The following is a 27,480-nucleotide window of genomic DNA, read 5'->3' as shown; positions in this document are numbered from 1 at the left end:
GAAGGTTCTTTACTGTAACCATTTACTTACATGGGAAGCAATTCTGACAATCTAAACTGTCTCCTTTCAGTGGCTGAAGGGATAGTTTGGTTTGGTTTGATTTGGTGTTTTTTAACTGGATTCAGCGCTTTTCCCTGAGAACTCTAGGGATAATATATTTGACAAAACAAGGTCTTTCCAGACTTCTGTGTAAACCTAAATTTCTATTCTTGACTGAGAAAGCTCTAATAAAAGTGACAGACCTGGTAGGTGCTGCCCCTGAATATAGACCCCAAGCTGTACCTTGAATATAGAAACCAGGCTTTCATTTGGTCCATGAAACTCCCTGCCAGGAGTGCTGCACCAGCAGTGGGGCTGCTGGGTGTGGGTGTGCTTTGGGCTTGTGTGCCGCTGACTACTGGCTTAAATTACTCTTCTAAGTAGGTTAAATTGACATGTTTTGTTTGGTTTTTAAGTGTTAGTTGTGTAAAGAGCTTGGATAATATTGTTGTGTGACTAAATAACTCTCCCTAGAGACAAAAATATTGACATGGCAAAACCACGTTTAAAGAATGACTGTCTGTCCCTCCCTCCCGTTTGAACACAAGTTGATGTCAAAGTCAATGAAACGTAAATCTGCTCCAGTGCAGTTTAGCAATTATATAACTTACAGCCTGCATCAATCTGCCAGTTGCAGCAAGGTGAAGGAAAAGATTTTTCAGAAGTATTTTGTAGGCTTCAGATTTATAATAACAGGGGTTAAAGGAAACTGGTGTTACTGTTGTTTATGTTTGTTTCCTTAACGAATTACCCACGTACTATCATAAAATGGGCTTTTTCTTCTAGTTTCAGTTCATAATTTTTTTCTGCTGTTTCAGTGTTGCTGCAGTTAGCTCAAGCAACAGGTGGTTTTATGGCAGCTGACTGCATTGGTGGTTACATGTGTATTTGAGAAACGGAAAGATGTGTAAATGAACAGTTGCAGAATTTGGGGGTTTGAAGTATTTTCTTTGCCAAAAATAAACCACACTTGATTGTCTAGATATTGATTGAATCTTCTTGTCCTAATTTGATACATTTCATTTACAAAACTTCTTAAGTTTAATAAAAGTTGCTGTTCCATTTCATAGTAGAAAAGCTAAAAGTTTTTAGTATTTCTAGAATCTAGGTGCATCTTAGTAAAATTGGTAATTGGCAATTAAAAACATTACCAGAAACAGACTTATAGCATAGCATAGCTTTGATGTAGAAATTCTGTAGATAGAAAAATTGCCTTTGAGAGATTCAAAAATAATAATGATATTTTGACATGCATTCATTCATTCCAGTAATTGTTGCCAGTCCTTGTGTTTGGTGACAGATACCTGTACGCAGATTTCTGAAGTTTGTAATGAAATACTACTGACTGCTAACTCTTTGGACTTGTTGTGTGTTTGTGGGGTGCACCCACAGCTGCAGTGGGAGTCACCTAACCTGCTCTATTCCTTGTGCCCCCCTCAGCTGCTGGGCTACAGCGAGAAGCCGGTGAACCTGCAGATGTTCATTGGCACGGCCGACGATCGCTACCTGCGGCCCCACGCCTTCTACCAGGTGCACCGCATCACCGGCAAGACCGTGGCCACTGCCAGCCAGGAGATCATCATTGCCAGCACCAAAGTGTTGGAAATTCCACTTCTTCCTGAGAATAATATGTCAGCCAGGTACTTCACAGCATGAGTCAGCCGTTTTGTTGCTATGTGTAGTTTTTATTTTCTTTGTTTGTGCAAAGGTGAAAGAAAAGTCCTGTAAAATCAGCGTATTTTCCACAAATCTGGGTCATGATGAAGTGACACATCTCTTATAGCAAGCCAGTGTAGAATAGTCAGAAGTAAAGGAGCAGAGAGGCAGGGAAGCTCTCGTACAAATGTGTTATATGACTGAGGTTGTGTGTCTCATATGAATAATTCACCACTGTGTGGAATAGCAGATGGGATTTGATGGGTACACTTTGTTGTCCTCTAGTCCTTTCTAAACTAGAACTAAATAGTGGTCTCTTGCTCCTTGTAAATGACATTTACTATGTTCAATAACTCACTTTGGAGGTTAAACAATGTGCAATAACAAATAATCTTTTAAAGGTTCAAAAAAGCAGCAGCTGGACATTTACAAGACACAACGTTTCACCAGTACTTGCTGCTGTTTCCACACTAAGCGTTCTTTCAATCACAGACATTTAAAATAACCCTTAAAATACCATAATGGGGGGAAAAATAGAACAGCTTCATTCTTTAACAAAAGAAAGGCTTACAGAGTGATCTTTGGCAGTAGTTGATTTATTTTCTTCCATTTCTGTTGTGATCCATCTGTCCATCCTCTCCCATCTCCAGTATCGATTGTGCCGGTATTTTGAAGCTGCGCAATTCAGACATAGAGCTCCGGAAAGGAGAGACAGATATTGGGAGGAAGAACACCAGAGTGCGCCTCGTGTTCCGTGTGCACATCCCACAGCCCAGTGGAAAAGTCTTATCTCTGCAGACTGCTTCCATTCCTGTTGAATGCTGTAAGATTGCTCTAACTGTACATCTTCTATACTCATGGTTTCTGCATGTGTCAGGAGTAGTGTCACCCTGATATATGTAATGAATATATATACATGTATTGCCAGAATTATGTATAGCAATTGTGTAAAAAGCATTGTGTGTAAAGCACTCAATTACCAAGTTAATGTATCTTTAAGTAAAGATGGTACTTGCCAACAGCTTGGAGGTTTAGAGGAAAAACAAGGGGTTGGGCTTTAGCCTCAATGCAGTCATACAGCTTCAGTAGTGCCTGTGTATGAACAGAGGCAGCTGATACATCTCAGTGAAAATACTCATTCTAAAGCTGATGCCGTTTCATTGATAAGAGTCTGTACCATGACTTTCCCTATACAGTAATATCTAGTGAACAGCTGAACTTTTAGAGAGTTGATTTGTTAAATACTGGCACTAAGCAATCAAGGCATGACCTTAATCTGAATTTCCCCTAGAATTTATTTTGTCTAGAAACCACTGCAGTAATTTTTTTTAATCCAGTACTCCTAAACTAAAAATTGTATTTGCTGTAACAGTAGAGACTGCTGGCATTCATGTCTCCTCGGTGTTTTTCTGTAATTACGTAATTTCAAAATAATTTTAAAAGCAAAGATAAATCATAGACAAATATGATTTGTGTATGTAAACAGATGGTAATTTTAGTTTCATCCCCGATTCTTCAAGTTAGACTCATAAAATAAATGTCATTATGATTAAAATTGTAAATAATAATTTTTCCCTTAATATTTCTAAAGCTCAGCGATCTGCGCAAGAACTTCCTCAGATTGAGAAGTACAGCATCAACAGCTGCTCAGTAAATGGAGGCCATGAAATGGTGGTGACAGGATCCAATTTTCTTCCAGAATCCAAAATTATATTTTTTGAAAAAGGACAAGGTAAATACTGTCTTGCTGGGTTTTTTTCAAACCAAGCTCAGTACCTGAGCTCGGTTTTAAGAAATAAGGATGTTTTAAGAGTAATAATTGGAAAGTTCATTTAGACACTGATCTGTGGCTAGTTGGTAGTTATTAATGAAGTAGTCCTTCTGATTCAGGAAGACAGTTGGAGGGTAACTAACTTGGAATGTGTGTATTTGAAAGATGTTGTACAGATCATACCATGTATTTGCTCCTTCTTACAAAAAAATGAAAAAGTGAAAATGGGATCTAATTGAAATGTAGTATTTGGCATTGATGCCATGTTACATCTGGTTTAATCAATGCATAGGAACTGACTCCCTAGCAAATGAAATAAATGCTAGCTAGAAAACAATAAAACATACATAAAATCTGAACAGCTTAAATTATCATTTTGGTGGCTTAAGTGTCTGATTTGAACTTTCAGGGAAACAGCAGCAAAAGAAATTATTAAAATCAAAAATTTGCAAACCAAGTCCAATTTTTCTACATCTTAATATTTCTGTATATATGTAAATAAGAATGGTGTTGTTTTTATTAGCAAATACAAAATGTTATGTAATCATGTGTTCTGGCACACAAGCTGAACACCTTTGGGAGAGGCAGAGCTGCTGCTGTGGTTCCCTGGTTCCCTGTAACAGCACCCAGTGCAGAGGGAGCCGAGTGCAGGGTGTGGGTTATGCCAGGTCAGGGCACAGGGAGGCTGCCCAGGTGATTGCCCCTGGGGCCTGTGGGGTCTGTGGGTTCAGGGCGGGGAGCCCCGGGCACCGTGACCCCGGGCCGGGCAGGGAGGGGTGGCCTGGGTTATCTGCTGCTGACTCAGCCTCCCAGTCATCAGCAGCTTGTTTGAATAAGCACAAGTGGCAGCAGCAGCAGTTTAAGCACCCTTCAGGAAGGTTTCAGAAGGAGTGGAGAACCCTTCTGTGCCCTGCAAAGCCCTTCTGTGCCCTGCAGAACCCTTCTGTGCCCTGCAGAGCCCTTCTGTGCCCTGCCCCTGCTCAGAGCCTCCCTGCAGCTGAGCTGCCTGTGCAGGACCTGCACGCTGGGCTGCACTGCACAGTCCTGCACAGCAGCAGCTGCACTGGTACAGTTGCTGGAACAAGTACAGTACAGTACTGCTGGAACTCCTAAAGCATCTCTCTACTCTGTTTACAGTGTGTGTCTGTCAGTTTAACAGCCTCTTTGTGATTGAAAATAAATCCTGTTTGATATTGAGTATTTAAACATTTTTAATATGAACTATTAAAGTGTTAAGAAAATGCTTTTTGCTTGAATTATTTGTAAATTTTTCTCAACAGATGGACGACCTCAGTGGGAAGTAGAAGGGAAAATAATTAGGGAAAAGTGTCAAGGGGTGAGAAACAATTTTTCTTACTTTAGAAAGCTTATTTTTTTTAAAATATGTAAATTGATATTTTCATTGTTGTTCTGAAATTTAGACTTCATTTATTAAAATAAATAGATCCCTGACTAATTCAGACAGACAATTGGAGACTTCTAAATTGTCTTAAGACTATAAAGTAGCCATTAAGAGGATGCTTTGAAGGAACTGGAAATAGCATGCTTGTTGTGAAAGCAATGAAAAAAGAACTTGAAAATTAAAAAGCGGAAACTTAAGATAATTTTACTAACGTGACAAATTACTTCCAGTGCATTAAAATTTTTTTAAAAGCTTAATGATCCAAAATCCAGTTTTTTAACTGCTAGAAGGTTTTCTTGTGCTCTGGCAGATAAGCAAAATATCCTTTATATGATATGTCTATTTAATTAAAGCATTATCTTCAGAGCACTTGTGTTTAAAAGAAAATAAAATTCTATAAATAAAAGTTTGCCTATAGTACTGTTTCACTATGTAATGTGCATGAAGTTTGCCAATTTAAAAATATTAGGGTGCTTTAGTTTTACCATAAGTGTTTCAGTTTTTCTGTAATTAACAGTTTCATTTGCTTTTAATGTGTAAAACTTTTTTATTTCAACTTTTCTATAGGCAAACATCATACTTGAAGTTCCTCCATACCATAACAAAGCCATCACAGCTGCAGTTCAGGTGCAGTTTTATCTCTGCAATGGCAAGAGGAAAAAAAGCCAATCTCAACGTTTTACTTACACACCAGGTATCAAATGAAAAATACAAAAGTGGCATTTTATTTTGTTTTTTAAAGTGGACATACAAAAATACTCCAGACAGTTTTGATCCTTTGATAGGAACATAGGATTAGCTTTGAACTGTTTGTAAAACAGTTACTAAAGCTTATCTAATTAAAAAGCTGAAAAACAGAGTAGTGAACTCCAGTACTGTGACTACAGCTAGTTATTTCTTCATTACACTTTCTACAAAATAATTTTTGCATTCTACTTTTCTTTGAGAATGATGATGAATCTTAGAAGCTGCTCTTTAAATAACTCTGGTAATGACATGGTGAATAGTGAGATCATAGAAGAACAAATTTGTGCATTTTTTTTCCTCTCTCAAATGTCAAAAAAGAAAAAAAAATAGGTTTAGATACAAGGAAGGTCAAATTATTTTTCCCCTACTCTGGATAGATTGCAGTTTACTGAGACAAATCAGCTTGTAACTTAGCCAGAAGTAAAACCAGGATATGTTAACTGCAGATGTAGTAAACAGTCTATTCCTTCCGACTTGGTGTGAGGAAGAGCTTGCAGCAGATGTGCAGTGCCTGCTCCTGTCCTGCCCCTTGCTTTATTTCAGCTGTGTGCCCATTTGGAGCAGTCAGAATTCCCAAGGTGCCAGTGATGGTGAGGACCCTTTGGTGCTGCTTGGAGCACTTGAAGTCAGATATCTGAATGAGTCTTTAAAGATACAGATATTCATATAAACTTCTTAAAACTTCTGTATATGCTGACAAAGCCAACTTCCATTAGTTAACACAATTTAAAATAAGCTGTGCTCACTTGCTGTGCTCTAAAATTACCTACTTTTTAAATTTAGGCAGTGTTACCGAGGTGTCTGGTATGCCAAGTACACATGAACTGTGCTATCAGATTTCTGTGGTATTTGTCAACTGTTTTTCAAGAATATCAGCTCTTAAGATAGTTACACATCTATATTTTTGTTTGAAATATCTCTATTTAAATTATTTAAATGATAGAATGAAATAATGAGTTACTACTTAAATAAGAAGCAAGCTGAATTGTAACTGCAGCTGTTACTACACAAGCACTTAAATCACTCTATATGTATTACAGTTCATTTGACTGTAATATTTAGTTAACTGTATTTTATAAAGTAGTAAATGAGCATTTGAGTGTTAGTATTTTTCTACTAGTACTTAAGATTAGTATCTTGTTGTGAGCCTACCAACAGTTTAAAAAAAATAAACCTGTAACTGAAAGTGTGTCAGTTTGTAGCTCTTATAAGAACAGTTTGCTGCCATCACTGAAATTGGGGAATGAGCTTAAAGAGCTGCTGTAATTAAAACATGGTGCACTACTCAGGCTGGGGTGTGTGTTGCCAAAGCTCAGCTGTCCTTGTGATCAGAGGCTAAGGAATGCCTGAAGCCTGCTAAAAATTGCCTTCACCATTTCCTAGTGCATGATACTGAGCTCACATCTGCCCATTTTCGGTGGAGCCCAGCAGCAGCTCCCCCCCTCTGGAGACAAGAACGTCCTTTAGATGAACTGGACTGTCTCTGGCTGGGTTGCAGATGTCTTTAAAACCATCCATTGCATAGGAAGATGTGCTGGAAGGGGAGATGCTTGCCCTTGAATACCTGCTGGGAGAGTTGTTCTGGCTTTGCAGGGTTGGGGTAGCAGGCACAGAAACAAAGAAGGTGAAAGCAGAGCAGAAGGGAAGCAATGACAATAAACGTGCTACTGTGGTTGTTAAGCAGCAGTCAGTGTGTATTTGTCACAGGGTACAGATGGGCTGGAATTGTAAAACTGTTTTACTTTTTCCAGTTATAATGAAGCAAGAGCACAGAGACGAGGTGGATTTGTCAGCTGTTCCGTCCCTGGCCCTGCCGCACGCGGGCGGCGTCCAGGGCCTGCACTCCATGCGAGCCCAGCTGCCCTCCCCGGAGCAAGGGCACCCCCATGACAATCTGCTGTCCACGTCACCCAGGAGCCTCGTGTGTCCCATGCAGCCGCCCTACACGGCCATGGTGACCTCGGCAGTGCCACACCTGCCACACATGCAGGGCAGAAACCTCAGTCCAAGTGAAGAGTGTCACGTTTTGCCTCCTGCTGTGGTTCAGTCTTTTCAGGTAACATCAGCCCCTCCCGTGAGGCCTTCTTACCAGCCTGTGCAGCCTAGTGATGTGTACAATGGACAGCCTGGCCTTCCCATGAACTCTGCCCCCGGCCCAGCATTCGATGCCATTTCATTTCCGCAGGACACGGCTGTACCTCACTTGATAAATCTCAGCTGCCAAGCTCTACCACCGGTGCAGTTCCATTCTTCAAACCCAGGTTCTGTGTCAGCATCAAGTCCAGCAGGGCACGCCCTGGCCCACGCAGCTCATTCGGGACAGTCACCTGCTCAGCTGCCATCCATGGGATTCCACTGCCCGGGCGCGGGGCAGGGCTCCCTGCCCTCTGCCATGAGCCGCTCCCTCGGCCAGGCCCCTCCGCAGCTGCAGCAGGTCCCGTTCCACTCTCCGAACCCAGCGGCCGCTTCTTCCCCGTCCCCGACAGCTTCGCACCCGCTGGGCCACTCGCCGCTGTCCGGCCCCTCTTCCCCGCAGCTGCAGCCTCTGCCTTACCAATCCCCCAGCTCAGGGCCCGCCCCGTCGCCGCCGCCCGGGGGCCGCTCGGGGCAGCACTCGCCGCAGGCCGCCAGCCCCGCGCTCGGAGCCCTGGGCTCGGTGTCACCCCTGGGGCCCCACCCCGGCTGTGACTCGTCTCCCTTTGCGCCCGAGGGGGCAGCTGTGCACATCAAACCAGAGCCTGAAGACCGGGAATTGAATTTTCAAACCATAGGACTACAAGACATCACACTAGATGATGGTAAGTGGATATAATGTTGCAATACTGGGGTTATAATGGGCATTAAACTACCAAGTGGGTGTGGGAGGGTTGTTCTGTTTAGATCACACTGCTCTTCAAAGAAGGAAATTTATATCATCAGTCATGGAATCATATTCTTGTGTCCAAAGCAACAAATTGTTTAAAACTAATTATGTCAACTGTTTGTACTTACACAATTCAAGCATTTTAGTCTGATTTGCCCAAAAACTTTGGTTTTGTCATAAAATAAGGCTTGAGGATCAACTCTTACACATTGACACCTTGTAGTCGAGAAAGTAATTTGAAGTCTTTTCTGATTGTGTCACTGATACGTTTCAGTAAAACTCATAATACGATATCGAAGTTGCATAGATGGAGTTTGGAGTCTTGTTTCTTGGAGTTGTCCCAGTTTTGAAGGGCAGGCTGGTGTTTTGATAATCTATCACATGCATTTTGGCACTGTCTTGGTCTCCTCACAGACATTCTGTAGATACTGTCATCATTCAGCACCTCTGCTCACAGTGGCTGTTTGCTTTTTCCACTCTGACTACCTTTTTGAGAAGTTCACTTGTTTAACATAAACAGAACAAGGACATTATAATGCTAAAGGCCAGACTATAAAGGACTGTATTGTAAATATTTGGACAATTTAAAAAATTTAGTTATTAATTAAATAGTTATTTTCCAAAGAAGTGAAAAAAGAAAAATATTAGATCCTAAACATCAGACTATTTGAGGTGTAGATGCAAAGCAACTTAAAGAATCTGTCATGCTAATAAAGTCTGGAAGAACGGAAGGCCTGGCCTTAAAAGTTGTGTAAAATGTGTTTGGTTTTGATGAAGAGAATCATGCCAGTGTCTCTTTTCTAAAGTAGTCATAAATGTTGTAGTTTAGGGTTTTTTTAACCATCCCTGGTAATTACTTAATTGCATCAGCAGTAGAATAAAGACTTAAGTGTAGGCCATCTGTTAAGTATCTGTGTCAGTCCCAACTCCCTGCATAAATTGAGCTTTGCTATTGTTACCTCCAGACAGTAGTAATAAAATTTAGTCAGAAATGCCTTTAAAGACGTGGCACAGTAGGAGGAAAACAAGAGAAACCAGTCTAGTTGAGCTTTCAGTTCAATAGCCACCTTAACTAAACAAAGCTCTCTTTTTAGAAACACTGTTTATCAATCAACTTAAGTTTATTTAGAAAGGAAGGAAGAGACTGATTCTGTCAAGGACTTGCTGAGGGGAGAAAAGCAAGGCTTTATGAAAAATGCATGCAGCAAAAAAATAGCATTTTGTACTTCTGTATAGAGGAACAAGAGGGAAATCTAATGTTTCAAGAAGTGTCAGGTTAGAACCTACCTTTTTCTCATCCTTCTTCTCTCCACACCCACAAGAAAAAGTAGAAACAAATCAAATATAATTGAATACTGTGGTTAGACTGTTCACAAAGTAAGCAGAAGTGTTTAGCACTTATGAATATCTTGGCAGTTTGTTTATAATTGTTCAGAAATTAAAATGGATGCACAGTAAAAAAGTTTTTTTCTCTATGTCACAAATATTTGTTGCTTTTTGGTACTATTTCCTTTGCTTAGCACTGAAAGCACTGCCCTGTTGTGTGCTGACAAAGCCATGGAATCACAGGAGAAGCTGGTGGAGCCTCACTGGAAGCGTGGCCACTTGCTGATGGTTCAGAGTCCAATGAACATGGGAGTCAAATGGCCACAGCTTAATTAACTTCTTTTTTTAAGTGATTGTTGTAGAAAGTTAAAGTTCTGATAACTGCTGATTAAACATACTTCATGTATGGAGAATTGAGCATGGATTTAAGTGCTGAGCTTGCCCTTGGCAGCAGCCCTGTGTTTGTGAGCGGCGCCTTTCCCTTCCACCGTGCGATGATTTCCTGGGGTTGGGTTTGGGGCTTCTTTGCCTTTCCAATCTGCAAATACAAATCAGATGTTGAGCACGAAACCTGCTGTTCCCAAAGTCTGGAAGGGCACAGGGACAAGAAGCAAAGCTGCTCAGTTCTCTCAGTGTGAGTGAATACTTCCTCTGCTTAATCAGCTTTAAGGGAAAAAAACCCCCATGTTTAGACAAGAACACTTTTCAATAATTTATCTGGTTTAAAAAACAATTCTAAAATTTCTTTTTCTTGTATAATTGAATTTTAGTTTCTGTACAAATAGTGCCAAGCACAAATAGCAAATAGGCTATTCTACAATAATGTTATAACAATTAAAGAAAAAAATCCAAACACAATTACATACATAAAATGAGTGTTGTTACAATATGTTCTCCCAACTAATACATCAAACCTGAAAGCTCTACGTAGTTGGATAATTGGTTTTTGAAGGTTACCAATTAAGGCAAATAAACCTCTCAAAATAAAACACTAAGGCAAAGCCAGTTGAAAATTCTTTAAATCATGTCTGGCTTACCAGCCTTAAATATTTAAATCAGTATTCTTAAAATAAACAAAAAACTGTGAGAGCATAAATTATCTTCTTTCTTTTAAGTAATGTATACTGTTTCAAAATTAAAATAGTATCTATTTCTTTGCCAAGAAAATAAAATATTTCAAAAAATATTTTACAAAATTTCAGTGTAGTATGGAAGTGCTACCCCATGATAAATAAATCACAGAATTAGTGTATCTTGACAGAATTGGATTTAAAATTCTTAAAGACAAAATCCCCATTAAAAAAACCACAAAACTGAGAAATCCCCACCTCCAGATGTGACTGTGTGTGTATTAGTTACATAAATTCATTTATGTAAGACCCCTAGAAATGACTCTCACTGCCTCTTCAACCAACATTGAGGTGTTTTCTTAAAAACACACCAAAACCCCTTCCCAGTCACTGCATAATACAGAGCTACAAAGCTGCTCCATCCATCTGGGCTCAAGTCAAGAGCATCTGGATTAGTCTTGATCCAGCATCTCCTGGAAAGTGGAACACATTTGGAGCTTCCCTGCAAAGTCCAAGGTGTTTGCCAGTGACCAGGTGGAGAACCTTTTGAAATGTTGCTGTGTTCCTTTGCCCTTTCCCTGGCTCTGTTCACTCTGTGGTTGAACACAGGTTACACAATGGAAGGACAGATCCTGCCCATGTGTCTGGCAAAGGACTTTCCTTTCCTTCCTTTCCTTCCTTTCCTTCCTTTCCTTCCTGCTTCTTTCCTTTCTCCCCCCCGTACTGAACTTTGTGTGACTCTTCATTGTCTTGTTTTTCAGGAGGACCTTGTTGATATCCTTAGACTTTTCTAATCTCCACCTTGAATTTGCTTTCATGTTTTGTTTCCCCTCTTCCTATCCTTGCATCCTAGGGAACACCTAATTCACTTGAAACAAGGGATCAAAATGCATGAGGTCACATAGATTCAAAATTCAAATTACATTATAAAAAAATATTTGAAACATAACACAATTTCAAAGTAGTATTGTATGCTACTACTTCAAAGGCATTCTGAAAAGTTCTCTTTTCTGCTTAGGTTTTGCAGTTGTGAGGTTGCACAAACTCAGAAACTTTTGGGCTGGAACTAAGTAAAAACAGCTCCACGCACTTTTATTTGTCCCCTCTACCTTTTCTGTCTCTCAGTGTGTTGGACCTTTTTTCCTTAGCATTTCTCAGCAAGTCAGCCCTCTGGCCAACACCTCAGGTTAACATTTCCCTGGAAAGACAGTGGAGTTTTAGGGCTGCAAACAGATACAAACAAGGCAGCTGAAGTGACAGGAAACAGGCAGCTGGTCATGTCTGGCCTTTCCCATATCCATCATCCATACTGCTGCACAGTCATCTAATAAAGTTTCTTCCCCACTTCAAAGAAAAGCTATCCAAAGTTAGACTCAGTCTGGTTATATGATGAGGCTTAATTAATCTACCCCCTCTATTTTTAAAAAGTGCTCCTAATGTAGTGGTTTACCTATTCCCACTGTCAGGTTTTAGGTTTAAAACTGTTCCAGTACTGTCGATCTCAAATTTAATCTTTTGTGGTTTGCAGTTTAGGAGGGAATTTACCTTGGATTTCATGGCTTTCTACAGTGATGACATTTCTAACATGTACACCTGTATTTAACCATTTTTAAGGTATTGTTTGGCTAGATTCAGCAAATCAGGATGACCTTCTACTAATCCTCTTATATTTTGTTACTCATTGCATCTCCATTACATAAAGCTGGAGATTAGAAAATCCAGTATGTGCATTTACCATAAATCATAACCAGAAATCCCCTAAGCACTTTGTGTATATAAAGCAATGAGGCTGCTTTGTCAGACACATTCCATGTAGAACTCTAAGCTGTTAGCATTCATTCATTTTAATAGTTCTGTGATAACTCTCTAGTTTATAAATTCTCTTGCTGAGAAGCTCAGATTATTCTGATCTTGGCTAGAAGACTTGTACATCTTTGCAGGCAGCTTTTTGACTGTAGCTTCAGCTTAATTTCTGGAGAATCAAAGTGGTGAGTAATAAAGTATTGGAGAAGGACTATACTTTGTATTTCTGTCTGTATTTAAAACTTACTCATTAAGATCGGTGTTAATTAAGGCAGCATCCTGCCACTGGAGGTCTGCAGAAGCACAGAAAGTACTGAATGCTGGAGTCTGCTGTAGTGTGGAGGAGAGCAGCTCAAACTTGAGATGTACATCTCCAATCCAAGCTGTTCTCCTGAGTACAGAGTGAAATGTTGCACCTTGCAGTGTGCCCAGCAAGGCCAAGGACTCTGACCTACCCTGTGCCTGGAGCTGTCAGGGCAATCCTGCCCAGAAAGGCATTCTGAAAACTCTACCAGTATAGACTGGTCAGTAAAGTTGTGTTCAAAGTCCTCCTTTCTTAGCATTCTGATTATTAAATCTGTATTGTCAAGCAGCACGAGGCAGCAGTAAAAAGCAATCCTGCAGTGAGATGTTGAGGTGATAAGGCAGAACCTGAAATGGATTGAAAGAGAATAGAAATCTACTTTGAGAAAATGTGTGTTATGGACAGAATGAGGATCCAGACCGAGCAGTAGTCTAAAAGCTGAAGGGTGGAGCAGTGAGCAAAGGTGAAATGTTTTGCATCAGGGTTGTCAGCAGTTAAAGGGTGCTTTGACTGTATCTTCTAGGGGATTCACTCACTGTGTCCATAAAATCTATGTCAGTGATGCATCCCAGTTACAGATTTCTAATGTGTAAAGATGTCAGCTAAATCCTCAGGTGTCTGTGGCCAGCTCTCCCTGGGAGAGCCTCAGAACATCTTGTAACTAATGCAAAGTAAACTCAGCTGACTCACCACGTCAAAAAGATTCCCATTCAAGAATCAGAAGAGGTTAGAGACTTCTTCCGTCAGTGCAGGTGGCACTTCTGCACCAAGGTGTGGCTGCTGGCAGTCACAGCAGCACTGGAAGGAGCTCAGTGCACCTTGTGACCCCAGACAAAATCCACACAGACCCTTCAGCACCACTTTCCACTGCACAGCCCATGTGTCCTCTAGAGCCCAGGCTTGTCCTGGATTCTGTGTCAGACTCAGTTCTCTTCTTGTGTGAGGGAAAAGGTAAACATGACTGCAGTGAGTTGGTTTCACCAGGCTACAGAAATGCAGAGTGTGACAGCACAGCCAAGCCATGAGCAGGGTATTTGTTACTGTAGCAGATAATTGCAGAGCTGGTGCTGTGATTCTGCAGGCACATTTCATTTTTCTGTACATAATGTGCAGGGGGAAACTATACTCCAACATTCCATACAGTTAATTGGGAAAAAATAGTACTGCTTAGTGAAGTTGGCATTAAACCTGAAATTACTGAAAGCAAGCCTGGCCTATGGCTTGGAAGGTGACCTGCAAGGCACCCCCTGTCCGTGGTAGTTTACCACAGCAGCCCTGGCCTCACAGGTTTGGTCCCAGAGCAGCACAATCAGCTGGCTGCTCCAGCACAGACTGCTGAGGGTTAATTAGAGCCTGGCAGCTTCTTCTTTTTTGTTAGGGAAAGTTGACACTCGCTGGTCATGTGGAGTCAAAACCAGGCTAAATATACTGCACTAAGCAATGTGACAGAGTTGAAGAGGTTGTTCACATAAATTCAGCTGTTAGAGTTCTGTCTGAGGCTGACAGAAGGTGTATGTCCCAGGAAATGTGTGCTGCACTCTGTCCATAGTTTTCCTTGAGGTTTGCTGGTCCTTGTTACCTCTTTCAGGAGAGCAATTCACTCACCTGTCCTCTAAAACACACAGTTTGTATGTTTCTTGCAAAGGACATTAAAAAAGTCCACTTTCTGCTACTCACTGAAGCAGCACTGCAGACAATCATGCATTCTAGAATATTTTGAGAGATTTACTCTTTTAAAACCAGCATATCTTCTAGGTTATGTCCCATAGCCTGCACATCCTGCTCCAGTTCAGCAGCAGTAAAGGACACACAGGCCAAACTTTTAATCAGATAGTGCTACAAAAACAGGAAGTTAATTGACTCCTGTAGGAGGAGACCCTGAAAACCAAATGGAATGACTCCAGGAGCTCTTTGGTCTGCCTGTACCCATAACAGAACTCTAATTTAAAGTTGACTTCCTGCTTTGACCCAAACTGGGTGCTCATAATTGAGGGTTTTAAGCTTTTCTTAAACTTTCTTTACTTAAAGACTGAATCAGGACAATGAGTTCATTCAGAAAAGTATGAATTTTGGATCAGTTAAACAGATCTACCAGGTGTCATTTTTCTTGATTTTTGTTTGAACTTCTTAGGTTTTATTTTGGCTTTATATTCTTTGGGTACAGAAAGCTTTCTCAAATGTTTAGGGTATTACAAAGTATAAAGGTATTTTTAATGTATATTTTTCTGGTACCTCAAGTTCTGCCTAATATGTGTGTTAGAACAAAATCTTTATGCTGTATCACAGAGTTGAAAAGGCTGTTGTTTCATGTCCCACGTTTCCCAAACAAGAAGCAGTGTGTGCCTGAGGGCAGTGCATGCTCTGTTCCAGAAGGTGCTGGCTGGAGATGCTGTGTGTGCTGTGCATGGCACAATTTGTCAGGGACTGATAAAAGCAAACACTCACCACTGTCAGCAGCTTTGGTAGTGCACGCAAGAACCTCAGGATCTTGCTAAGGATGAAACTAATTAGAAAAATTGCTCAGAAATATATTTTCCTGCCAGAGTGACATATAATCCTTACTGTATAGGCTGTGCTGTCCTAATGGTGCAGAGGCTGTTGCTTTATAAGCTAATGAACTCCACTGTTCTCTCTGGAGGCTTTTTGGCAGTGTTTGTTGTCTGCTCTTTTGAAAGCTTCACCTTTCTAAACAGGGTTTTTGGTACAGTTAATTTGTTTCCTCACGAGGCAGTTTCCTGCCCGTCTCCCTGGATTCATTAGATCTTTATTTAAATATCACTTTCTTGCTGTTTCTGCCATAATTGATGGGGGAAAATGGAAAATGATCTTTTTTTATCTCCTATTATTTGACAAGAATTTATCCTTAATTTACTCCTTTCCTTCACAATGGCGGTGGACATTTTCATTGAAACCCAGATAATGCTTTCCACTTCCCATTTAAACATGTGTAACTTTACACTTTGAACAATTAAGCATAAGAAGTCACCCAAAGAGGTAATTTGAGCTGCTTGAATTTCAGAAGGAAGTAAGAGTAGATTCCTTTGTTCTCCCAGGAGTCATCCCTAAGCAGGGCTTAGATACCATGCTGGCAAAACAAGTGTGTGCCTCTATCCAGAAGGCACAAATTAGCCAGGGTCCAGAGTAATTTTCTTAATTGTGTTAAAGTGTAGTTGACTAAATTTGCAACCCTGTCTTGGGCAGGGAAAAAAACCAAATCCAGCCCTGTTGTAAGCCCTGCCTAGCCACTGATCACAACTGAATAAACACAGACTTGTTGGTTAAAATAATGAACACACTATTTGACATTGATTTTTCCTCTAGGAAAGCAGTTCCATGAAATGCAGCTCTGCACTACCTGCAGGGTTTCTCACGTGGCCCAAGGCTGAGGGAGCCACCTGTGCCAAGACAGCACTGGGTGTTCTGGCACTGGGGCTGTGGTGCCTTGGGCAGGGTGTGCACTGGGACAGCTCCCTGTGCTTGGGGCAGAGGCAAAATGGCACAACAGGTTTGGTTCACTAGGACTCCTTTGCCCACCCTGGAGTTGCTGTCCAGTGCCACAAGTACTTCTAATTTGACCACAGTAAGTAAAGCAAATTGGAAAAACTGAGGGAAGAATGTTCTAAACACAAATACTAAAATCAGATTTAAGTAGCATAAATTCATGATGATGCAACTATGCAGACATCCAAAAAAATAACCATTACCTTTATGGCTCTGGCTGCTAAATGAAAGTAAATATACAGGAAAAGTGATAATGTTTTTAATAACTTATAAATAGTTCCTTATGTCACATACGCAGTGTTTGTGAATGAAATGGGGGATTTCAATTTAGTGCTATTAAAAGAAAAATGAAAATCACTTCCTGGTTGAGTGAACTGTAACTTTTGGTTTAGTCCAGTCAGTAGTTATGTCTGTCTTCTTCTCTGACACAGACAGTTTTATCTCTGACCTGGAATACCAGCCATCAGGTTCAACAGAGAAATGGACTCAACATTCAGCACTCATGTCCAACTCCTTTGTGGAAAATCTAGAGGGTGAGTCTGCTTACTGAAATGCTTCAATGTTTGAAATTGGAGCACAAAGGAAAGGGGAAAGTGTTGTAAGAGTTTTAAGAGCTGCAAGTGAAAAGCACTGTGTAATGCTGAAGTATTGCTATAACCAGACACCTGTGTATTCTGAAATAGTTGGAAATTTAGCATTTGTGAACCAGGTGTACACTCATTCAGTAAAAACCTCCACTCAAAGTATACAGAGCTGCCACAGAACTTCCTGTGTGCTGTAGGATCTAGTAAAATAGCAGAAGAGGATATGAAAATCTGAAGCCAAATATGGGCAAGGTAGAAGAGTGGCCAGATCAGTCAACTGAGAAATTTGGAATGTTTCTCTTTTTCAAAAAGATGAAGCAATGTCAATTTAAATAGATGGAATACAGTAGCATGCACCTCCAGTCAGAGTATTAGGAATACAGGTCCATAACTAGACTTAGAGTTGAATGTGCACTATAATTGGAATATCTGGATTTATTATTTCAGCTTCTTTATTTCACATATAAGCAAGATAATTAGGCCCTATGACTCTTCTAAATACTAATGGTATTAGAATTGTTGCATGGTCTATTGGTCTTGTTTGTGTTTAGACTTTTTAGTGGTTTTCACTTTATTACAAACATGCCTAAAATGCCAAAGAACTATACTGTCCCTTTTCTCTTAATACATGCACATATACATTGTAAAGACTTAAAACATTTTCTACTTTCTCCATAGATTTGTAAAGGTTAATAACTATAAATGTGCATTTGGTAACAGTGAAATAACCAAGCTCTTCATAAAACTTTCACACAATTACTGTGTGGACTGATCCTAAGTTTACCTATGAAACTGAAATAAACCACACTGGTCTTTTGCCAGTTTTCAAGAAACTTAATTCTGCTTTCCTTACCTATCAAAATGTTATTAGTAAGGTAAGTAGCTCCTATTTGGAATGGCAAAGCCAGGGAAAGGACTGTACACCAAGCTGACATTCCTGTGTCTTTAAACAGCAAATCAATTAGTAAAATAAGAGTTATAACTTAGATTGTTTCAGTGTTCTGCACTATAGCCTGTGCAATTCAGAACCTGGTAGGTTCAGAATAATTTTTGAAGAGCAGGAGTTCTTGAAAAATAGAAATTCAGGCTAATAGTAAAATAACCCTAAAATACCAGTGTCCCCAAGTGAAAAATAACACATAGGGTGGTAAACCCCAAATTTAGGCCTATGAAATGTATGCTGACAGGTCCCTTTTATAAAGGGCACACAAACAGAAGCCCAGACAGAAACACATTTACACACAAGTGTTAGCATTTGACAAATGCAATTGAGAAACATGGTATTTTTTAAAATGAAACTAATGGGTATTTTGTGTATTTGGCACAGTGTAGTGTGGTGTTAATACAGGATAGGATACAGAGTAAAGTAGGATGGTTTTGTACCTTAAAGAATGCTCAGTGTCAAATCAGACAAGTTAACTGTATCCACTGCCAGTACAGAATTTTTAGAGAGCCAATTTTCAGGCTTAAATTAGGAAGAACACAGCTTCTAAATTATACTGCTGAGGAGGAGAGCAACTGTGACTGCAGTGTGCTGCAGGAGATCAGAGCATCTACCAAGGCAGGAAATAACCAATGGAATACTTGAGTCATCCTTTAGAGGAGGGGTAAGTGAGGTGACTGCTACAGGGAGTACCAAAACATGAGGAGAACCCACATGAGGAAATAGCTCTTTATTTGGTTGAAAGGAATGCACAAAAACTTCTTGAAAAAATTAAATTTTGTTTTGTAGCGGTTTCAGCATCACAGGCTGTGACAAACTTGAAAAGGCAAACAGTAGAAAACAACCAAGCTTATGAAAATACAATAGGTGGTCAGAAGGGTCACACAGTTGCAAGCAGTCTGCAGATTATTTAGGAAGGTTCTTAAGTGTGCAGTTACTCTGCTGTGAGAGAGACTACAAGCTGCTTCCACATGCAGAAATCAGAACAGAACATAAAAATTATGGAGTTAAATGGGAAATGTAACCAACAGATGACTATTCAGTTATTCAGTTAAAATTAGCTAAGTGATGTTAGAAAGTTTTGTGTATTGATGTTGACAATTGAGGAACTAGAGATGGTCATGCCCAGAATCCTTTGAAAAAGAGACATGTGGCAGGACCTGCCTCAGTGTAAGGTGTCAGCAGAAAGGTTTCAGAGCAGTGACAGTGACAATTGTCCTCAAGTAGATGACATGGCAGACAGCAGCTCTGGAAGAGCAAGCAGCAGTTAAGTGTCAAGTAGAACCTGATGTGGAGCCTGGGTAAATGTGATACTGCTGCTGCTCTGCTCTGCTTTTTGGAAGGGTGAAAACCAAAAACTGTCCAGAAACGTCTACAAGATCACACAGATCTTGTGATTAAAGGAAACCAGGTAGTTAAAGTGGAAATGAGAGTAAGGGAAGGAATCAAACCTGCACTCACCAATAAAGCTGTCTTGAATTTAAAATAAGAATCATGAGAACCATGAGAACTTGCTCAGTAGTGTTAAAAGTCATTTTGAAAGGGTGAATAAATGCTAGGAATGTCCAGGGAACAGCAGAGAATAAGAAAATGCTACTCCTTAGATCTATTTTGTGGCCACATTTTGTCACTGATGCCACAAAGGAATTAGATGAATGCCTGTTGTTGGACCTGCTAGAACTCTGCAGCCAGAAAAAAGAATGAGGAGAAAATGCCAAATATAATAAAATGAGTGGGGGGCACAGAAAAGGTAATGGAAGATAATTGCTGGGAAGGAAACCAGTAAGTGACCAACAAGTAATCCTGGGGCAGGTTCAGCACATCTAAAAAACATTGCTATTGCTATGGGGAGTTAAGCTTTGCAGTCTGCTGTCACAGAATGTTGCAGTTGACAGAATTTTGCACAGACCTTAAAAGATCCCAGAGAGAAAAATCCAAATGGGAACATTTGGCACAAAAGATGCTGTCTCTAACTCAGGAGTTCCCTGAGACAAACACATTTTGGAGGCTGGTGGAACACCCTGGGGAAGCATTGTTGTATCTTGCACGTCTCTGCTCTTGCCCATTGCAGTGGTCTGTAATCTGAACTGGTTTGCCTGAAGTTCTCCATAGAGGTTTTCAGGAAGCATTTTTGACTTAGGAAAACCTAAAATGTTTGGTAACTGCCAATAAAGATACTTGCTTGTCCTGTAGAAAGTAGATTAGTGGCTTCCTGCAAGGAAAAAGAGGTTACTTGCATTATTCCCTGAAAGGCCTGTAGGTTCATGAATTTCCTTTTCTTATATTCTTATAAAAATATATATATACTTAGATATACTTCTGTTTTCCTTTGTGCTCCAGTACAAAATATTTGTCTTTTAGCACAATGAGAGGGGAAATTAGATACAAAGTAATTCAGAAGCAATTCATTTGATTAAGGAGGATAATGCCTTTACTTTTGATATTAGAACTTCAAACACCTTAGAAACACCTTAAGAGTGTTATTCTAAGTTCATAGTTCTGGGGGGCTTAATTTATCCAAAACATCCAGGAGTTTATTATTAGAAGCACCAGCTTCTAATGCTGATGTCTTGCTTCATAGCACAAGAGCTCTGTTCTGTTCAAATCCGTGAACATGGATCACTTTCTGTAGGTGGGAATTTCTCCAGAGGGGTTGCTCGGTGCTGGAACAGCACCCACAGCTCTGGGTGTCACTCACTGCACAAATGGCTGAGCTCTTCAACCTAACTGTAGGTCTTAAAACTGTGGATAGCAAGTTGCAAAGTTTGAGGAGCTCTTCCTGAGCAGCCTGGCTGTCAGGCTGTGGCTTTGTCAGCTGTCCAGGGCAAGCCTTCAGTGACCAGAGGCAAAATCCTCAGGGGCAGGGGCAGGGGAGGCCTCAGTGCTCCAGCTGCTGCCCCTTGTGCAGTGGGCAGGGACTGGAAATAGAAATGAAAACCGTGGGAAGAACCCAGTAAAACAGAGTAAGTGGTTGCTCTTATTTTACAGCAGATCCCAAAGTCAGAGCTACTTCTACTTTGTTCTACCCATATTGATGTTAGGATGCTGCTTCATATTTTGCTATTTTTCATTTTGTAGGCTGGAGCCTCTGTCTGACATTTGGTGCTTTCTCAGTGCAGTGTGTTGCTCCTTTTCCAATGCAGCACAGAGAGGGAAAAGCTTTGCAATGCAATATTGCAGAATCACCAGTACTGACCAGGCCAATCTAATCTGTTTGTAGCAGATTTCCTCCCCACCAATTTAACTTCTGTTCTGCACTCTCTGTTTTTAACTGTTAGTATAAATTTGCCAGCCAGCTTATGTTCTAGATAAATACTAAGGGAGGAAAAGGTGAAACTATTGCAAGTAAGGTAACAGCTGAAATTCTGAAATCTGGGAAAACTGCCAAAGAGGTCAATTACATAGACAGAGAAAAGTTGTTAAAATAATTTTCATTTCACAACCCAATATTCAAAAAAGGAGAAAAAAGTGTTTTAAAAAGCTGCTGTATCACATTTTGATCTGTGCCATGTCTGACAAGTTTTCAAAGTGCACTTATCAGTGTTGTATGGAGGAATGTGCCATGAGTGTACACAGGGTGGTGTGTGCACCCCTCTCTCTCTTTGTCTGCTCCAGTTGTCATTTCAGGATTATTGACCTGGACTGTTAGCACAGGAAATACTTTGTGGCATTTTTTATATCATCCACTCAGTTGACACTGATCATTCAGAATGATTTTAGGTATCAGTAGGTACCAAATGATTACTAAATATTAGCAAGGCCTCTGTAGTGATTCAGTGTGCAAGGCATTTCTGGTTCCTCCTGACTTGAGGAGTGAGTGGGATCAGCAGTCAGCACCTGCACCACAGGTACCAAACAGGCAGGGATTAACTGGAGGGGCCACGGACTGAAAAGTCAAGGTCTGCTTGCACAACTGTTCATCTAAAGTCTAATGAAACTGGCTCTCTCCAAAGAGGCAGCAAAAGTATGAACTACAGAACACATGAACCTGGCAGCCAGAGCACAGAGAACATGAAAACCATCCTGGAGATCTGTATTGCAGAATCACAAACAAGCTCTGCAGCCTTCCCCTGCAACTTGTGCTGAAGAAAGGAAATGGGATCAAGACAAGGAGGTTTAACAAAGCCATGCATGCTGCTTTCCCAGTGTCTAGTTGCTAATGGGATGGCTCTTAAGGTTAAGCAAAAGGGAGGATGAAGTCTTTATATTTTTGGGACAGAGTAGCCCCTGCAGCCCATAGTCAAAAGTAGGAGAGGTAGGAAAAGTGGTTTTATAAAAGTAAAGAAATTTTCTTTTGTTTATAAAGCATCAGCAGTACGGCCTGAGCTTGTCCTTTATCAGAATTGTTGAAATTTGTTCCTCTCCCAATTTGTCACCTGAAGAATTTGAGTTTTGCTAGACAATATTGTAGAAAACCTGTATTTATGCACATTAATTAAGTTTTCAGTTTCAATCACAGACTGTTACATCTTGTGTGCTTGCCCCTCATTGCAAGAAGGTGACACGTCATGCATTCAAATACTGACCTGGATTTCTCTTTTAGTCTTTAATACAAAAAGGAAAATGTTGGATGATTTCACTCTCAGCCTTGTACATTTTTATGCAAGATTTTATCTCTTGCTGACTACATGATTTACATTTGAAACTGCTTTAATTTATACCATTCCCCATCAGAAAGGCAAGTTCTGATAATGCTGGTATTATATGAATATTATATGTGCCATGAAAGATTAGAGACTGATCTGAGCTGCTGCCTTCTGCAAGTTCTCCTTTCTCTGAAGCCTTTATTTTTATCCTCATCTGTACCTCATCTAAACAATGGAGAGTCTTCTGGAGTCTGCAGGCTCCCCCCAGTCCATTTGTTGGGTACAGAGTTCCAGACAGTTGAAATGGACATTCCTGGAAAGTACAGAATAGGAAGATGTGTTAGTTGGGAGGCCAAGGTCTGTGAAAAAATGCCTTGGTCAGACAGCAGGAAAAGCATTTTCAGCCTTTTTTTGAGGCCTGCAAGGTGCACTGGCAGAACAGTGATTTACATCTTATTTTGAAAAAAAGCACACTTGAATACTGGTTGGTTTTATAAATTAGCAATTCTTGTAAAGTCACTGGGACAAGTAAGGTTCCTCCACTAGAATTCCTCATTGGAATGAAGACATTTGCCTAAGAAATGGTAGATGTTTCTAATGGAAATCCATCTAAACCAGATAAATCTGTATTCACCACATGCTAAAAGTATTGCAAAAAAATCCCACTGAGCTACAAACAGCTTCTTATAAACAAATTAGTGATTATTTGGAATAAAGCAACACAAACTAACCTGTAGCTTTGATATTCTACACAATGACTTCTGCAGAAGTTTGGCAAATCAAACCCCATGTGACCAGCTATTGTCTTCAGAGTAATGTGTTCCAAGGAGAATGCAGTGCCAATGGCTACGTGCTGTTCAGTTGAACACCTCTGCCTGTGGGAACTACAAAACATTGCAGGACAGACCAGTTTGTGCTGATGGTGCTAGTACAGATACTGATCAGCCATCAAAACTTAAGGGAAGTAACTAATCATTTCAAAATACTGAACTTCAGGATGTTATTGGTAATGTTTTTATTGTAGCACTCATGAAGGTTTTAGCAGTACTGAGCAGCTGGGACATTGGGTTTGCACAGAGCTGCTGTTCAGTAGATAAGAGCTGTTGGAGCTCCTGAGAGCACGCTAATGAATGCCCTGACAGAAGCTGCTGGAGCACAGTTCTTATGAATAAGCATCCATCATTTGTTTAAAAAATAAAAAGTTGTGGGTTTATTTAGCAGTTTTGTACTTATGTATTGTGTTGGCCTAATCAAAATACTTAGAAAAGTGCCCTACCTGCAGTCCCACAGTTTGCAGTGTCCTCGTGCAGTTAGGTTCATTGAATGCAGGTTTTTCTAAGCCAGATGAATTGCACATTGTAATGCTGGAGGGAATTGGCTTTTCCATGGTGTGTGTGACCTGTTGGGACCCTTGGGTTCAATACCAGGGGTGTAACAAGCTGTCCTTGCACTCGTGAGGAGAAAACCATTGCAGGGATGGATAACAAACTCCTCCTCCATTACACACAGGGCTGTGCAGGAGGTGGTTTTAATGCTCTCCTGAGTGACACAACCTCTTTTCAGAGCTGAATTTTCTAAGTTACATGGATTTCAGCATATTCACAATATTAATAAATTTCCTTTCAGAACCACTTATGGATCCTACTGCCACGAATGGCAATGCTCAGGCTGTTCAGTGCTAGAAACACAATTTACACCAGCTGTAGATTGGTTTTGTTATGCTTCTACCAGACAGGAATAGTTGGTAGGAAAGTAAATCCTGCTATGGAAAATTAAGGAAACGTTAAGAAAGGTGATGAAGTGCATCAACACTGTTCTGTAAAATTACCCAATAGAGATCAGAGTAGCAAAAGTCTGGGTTCCAGATCTGTTGAGGTGTTCAATAGAAGCAGCTTATTAACGGAACAAAACATTCTAAACATAAAAATGGTCCTTAGTCAACAAAAAGATCCATTAAATACCTGTTTGTAGAAGGTCCAAGCAAACTCATGCAATGATTAAGGAAAGGCCTCTGTAATTCAGCCTATTCAAAGTCTTGCTGAGAAAGAGATGATATAACTTACTGCCCACTCAGTAATGGGAATCGACAGGACTCATTGCTTCTAACAATGAAATAATAATTTAGGTTGTGGTTATGGTCCAATATTCTTCTAAAATTTGTCATTATTATTTAATGTGATATTTTTCATGTCAACATAGAATGTATTTCAGTTTTCTTTGATAACATTACCAAGGTCCATTTTTGTAAAATAGACATTTCTATCACGGCTTTTACACTTAGCTTTTAAAATTATAATTTTTATCATCTTCCAACCTCAATTGTCCTGCATTTAATGACATAGGATTTAGAGTAGGACTTCAAGATTATAATTTCTTAATAACCTAGGTTAACTTTGTCACATTCATGGAGGTGTCCCTCACTTCTAAATAGTACAAGTTGATTAAACTTGACTGAAGTTGACACACAAACTGGCCTCTATATTAGTCCATCCTGAATCTTCACTGTTGGGAAATTGACTGATATAATTCAGTTACTGTGGTTTCAGAAATGCAAGTATACAGAAAACTGGCCCAATTAATAGGTATGTAGTGTTTAAAAAGAATATTCTCTTAACCTGAATCCAGGTTCTTAGGAAGTTCTGTAAGTAGCCTGAAAGAGCCAGGAGTTGCTGGAGTTATTTGTTGTGCTTGTCACACTCTCGAACAGAAGGAGTTCTGTGGGGAAACCTCAATAAACCTGACCTGTGCTGTGCCTTTCAGTTACCTGTGTGTCATGAATGCTCATGTGCTTATTTTCTTCAAGGAGCTTAGGGATTCTCCTGCATGGATTATGGCAGGACGTTTTTTCCCCCCTTGCTTAACTGTTGCTGAAGCCAGGCTCCTCATTCATCTCCTGTTACATAACAGCATCAAGGCTCAGCTCTGAAAGTATTTATTTTTAAAAGGGTTATGCTGATGAGTTCTGCCTTTTGGAAAGTATAAAAACTGTCAATTTTTAATATTTCTTCTTTTATTTTTGTAGTGAATGAGATCATAGGAAGAGATATGTCCCAGATCTCAGTGTCACATGGAACACCAGTGGCCAGCCAGCCTGCACATCCGTGTCCTGGGTCTCTGGAGACGAGAATATCTGATGGAATCCAGTAGTGGATAAGCTAACGACTCAACATCCATGACAACGTCACAGTTTCTCTGAATATTTCTTCATCCTCTTCCTCCTTAGACTTACTGTGCTTCCAACTCTGTGGCCTTTATGAACTGGAACAGTGGATCCTTGCAAAGCCCTTTTAGTGGGTTACATTTTTGATGTAGAGACAGAGCATTTTAATTATAGTTCCTCAGATGCTGTAAAGAGACTTCTTAAAATGGACACACAGAACCTACACCAGATATTTTAACTGTTTTAAAGTTACAAACAAGCTTTGCTTTTTGCATTTAAATAGAATACTTTTATGTTTTAAGTGCTTCAGATGTGTGGAGGTGTTAGTTTGCTCTTGTAATATTCACAGTCCTGAACGTGGAAGATTTAATGCACATCTTCAGTGTGCTGCTTGCCCTTAGAGGTAGTATAGTTTGTAACTGATGATTTGTAACACCTTTTGGTCATTTTGGAAAGCCTTTAAAGCTTCTGTTGTTTCATTTTTTTTTTCTTAATAAGATCTTCCAGTGGCCAGTTGTACCTGTCATCTGAAGCCAATGCCACGGAAGCCATTGTGTATATGAATACTGTAGTGTTTTCTTTCTTAGATTCATAGGAAGCAAAGCCAAATGTAGATCTGCACTTGTTTATAAACTGAAGATGTTACTTGATAGGCTGCAAAAAGACCATTCCATCATGAAAGTGTTGGGATAGAAATTACATTCCAAAATTTACCTTTTATAACTTTGTGGATAATCTTCCTGATCTTTATTAGCACAGGCTCCTTCTTGAAATAGCTTTTTTCTTAGCAAGTTACATTTGTAAGCAAATTTGAGCAGTAGGATTTTAGATTAAAGAACAGCAACATCAAAGCCATGTTAGATACAGGAGAAAATTTAATGTTTGCTGAGGATCTAAATATTCCCATTATCCCTGCAGAATATGGGTTTGAAATCACCAATTCAGTGGCATTCAAGTTTTCAATGCAATAGATCATCTGATCACATCTGTTATCTTTTCTATTCTGTATGCCCAACCATGCCACTTGGAACTCCTAAGGAGATGACAGTTGCAGTTCCTTAAATTCAGGCTGTTTGTAAATGTCAGTTTGCTAAAAGTAATTTACTGTGAATTAGTGGTTGGGCAGTACCATGTGTCCATGTTTCATTTCAAAGGTGTGAAGCAGGAGCTACCAAAGAAATACACAAGATTCAGCAGCAGCAGTAAACTCTGTGCTGTGCTCTGAGGATGCATCTCCTTTATCCCCATAATCTGATGAATTTGAAACAATCTGTTTACATCATTACTTAAAAATCTCTGGCCTTTCCAGTCAGACACTGTGGAGAGGATCCAGCACTGCCTGTGGAGGCTACAGCCTTTTCCCTCCCCCAGGAATCACTCATTGCAGAGCTTCCCTCATGGAACACACAGGGTACACCGGTCATGGCAAAGGCCAGCAGTACAGGGAGCTCAGAACATCCAAGGTGCTCCTTTTATTGCTCATTTGGGTGAGCCATGACGATCTAACAAAAGTTAAGAGTGAATTAACACAAAGAATTAGAAAATTGGAAAATATATTTGCATTGGATCCCATTCAGGCAAGTGTAGCCATTTTAGCAGTTAACACACGGGGAGCACATGCCCTGTGTAGACTTCAAAGGAATGAAGGGGTCTGACAGTGGAGAGCAGTGCTGAGTTACAGCACCTGGGAAAGCAAACACAGCTTCTACTGATGTTGCATTTTGG

General features: G+C 40.2%; 1 protein-coding gene across 2 annotated transcripts in view; it reads left to right on the top strand.

Moving 5' to 3' along the window:
* NFATC3 (nuclear factor of activated T cells 3) overlaps positions 1 to 27,186 on the top strand; it is a 62,393-nt gene extending 35,207 nt beyond the window's left edge. The window contains exons 4-11 of one of the 2 annotated variants that reach the window (XM_054296392.1): positions 1,480 to 1,679; positions 2,346 to 2,518; positions 3,287 to 3,427; positions 4,747 to 4,802; positions 5,436 to 5,562; positions 7,367 to 8,413; positions 16,914 to 17,015; positions 25,618 to 27,186. In XM_054296392.1, the coding sequence (XP_054152367.1) occupies positions 1,480 to 1,679; positions 2,346 to 2,518; positions 3,287 to 3,427; positions 4,747 to 4,802; positions 5,436 to 5,562; positions 7,367 to 8,413; positions 16,914 to 17,015; positions 25,618 to 25,742 (1,971 nt within the window). In that variant the 3' untranslated portion in view covers positions 25,743 to 27,186. The remainder of the gene's footprint in view (positions 1 to 1,479; positions 1,680 to 2,345; positions 2,519 to 3,286; positions 3,428 to 4,746; positions 4,803 to 5,435; positions 5,563 to 7,366; positions 8,414 to 16,913; positions 17,016 to 25,617) is intronic. The other variant, XM_054296394.1, reaches the window with a different exon arrangement.
* The last annotated feature ends 294 nt before the right edge of the window (positions 27,187 to 27,480 follow it).

Source organism: Melozone crissalis, unplaced genomic scaffold (genome assembly GCF_028551555.1).
Source record: "Melozone crissalis strain CALT ecotype California unplaced genomic scaffold, PUWL_Pcris_2 ptg000007l_1, whole genome shotgun sequence".
NCBI classification, from domain to species: Eukaryota; Metazoa; Chordata; class Aves; order Passeriformes; family Passerellidae; genus Melozone; species Melozone crissalis.
This window is presented reverse-complemented; position numbering and strand designations above follow the sequence as displayed.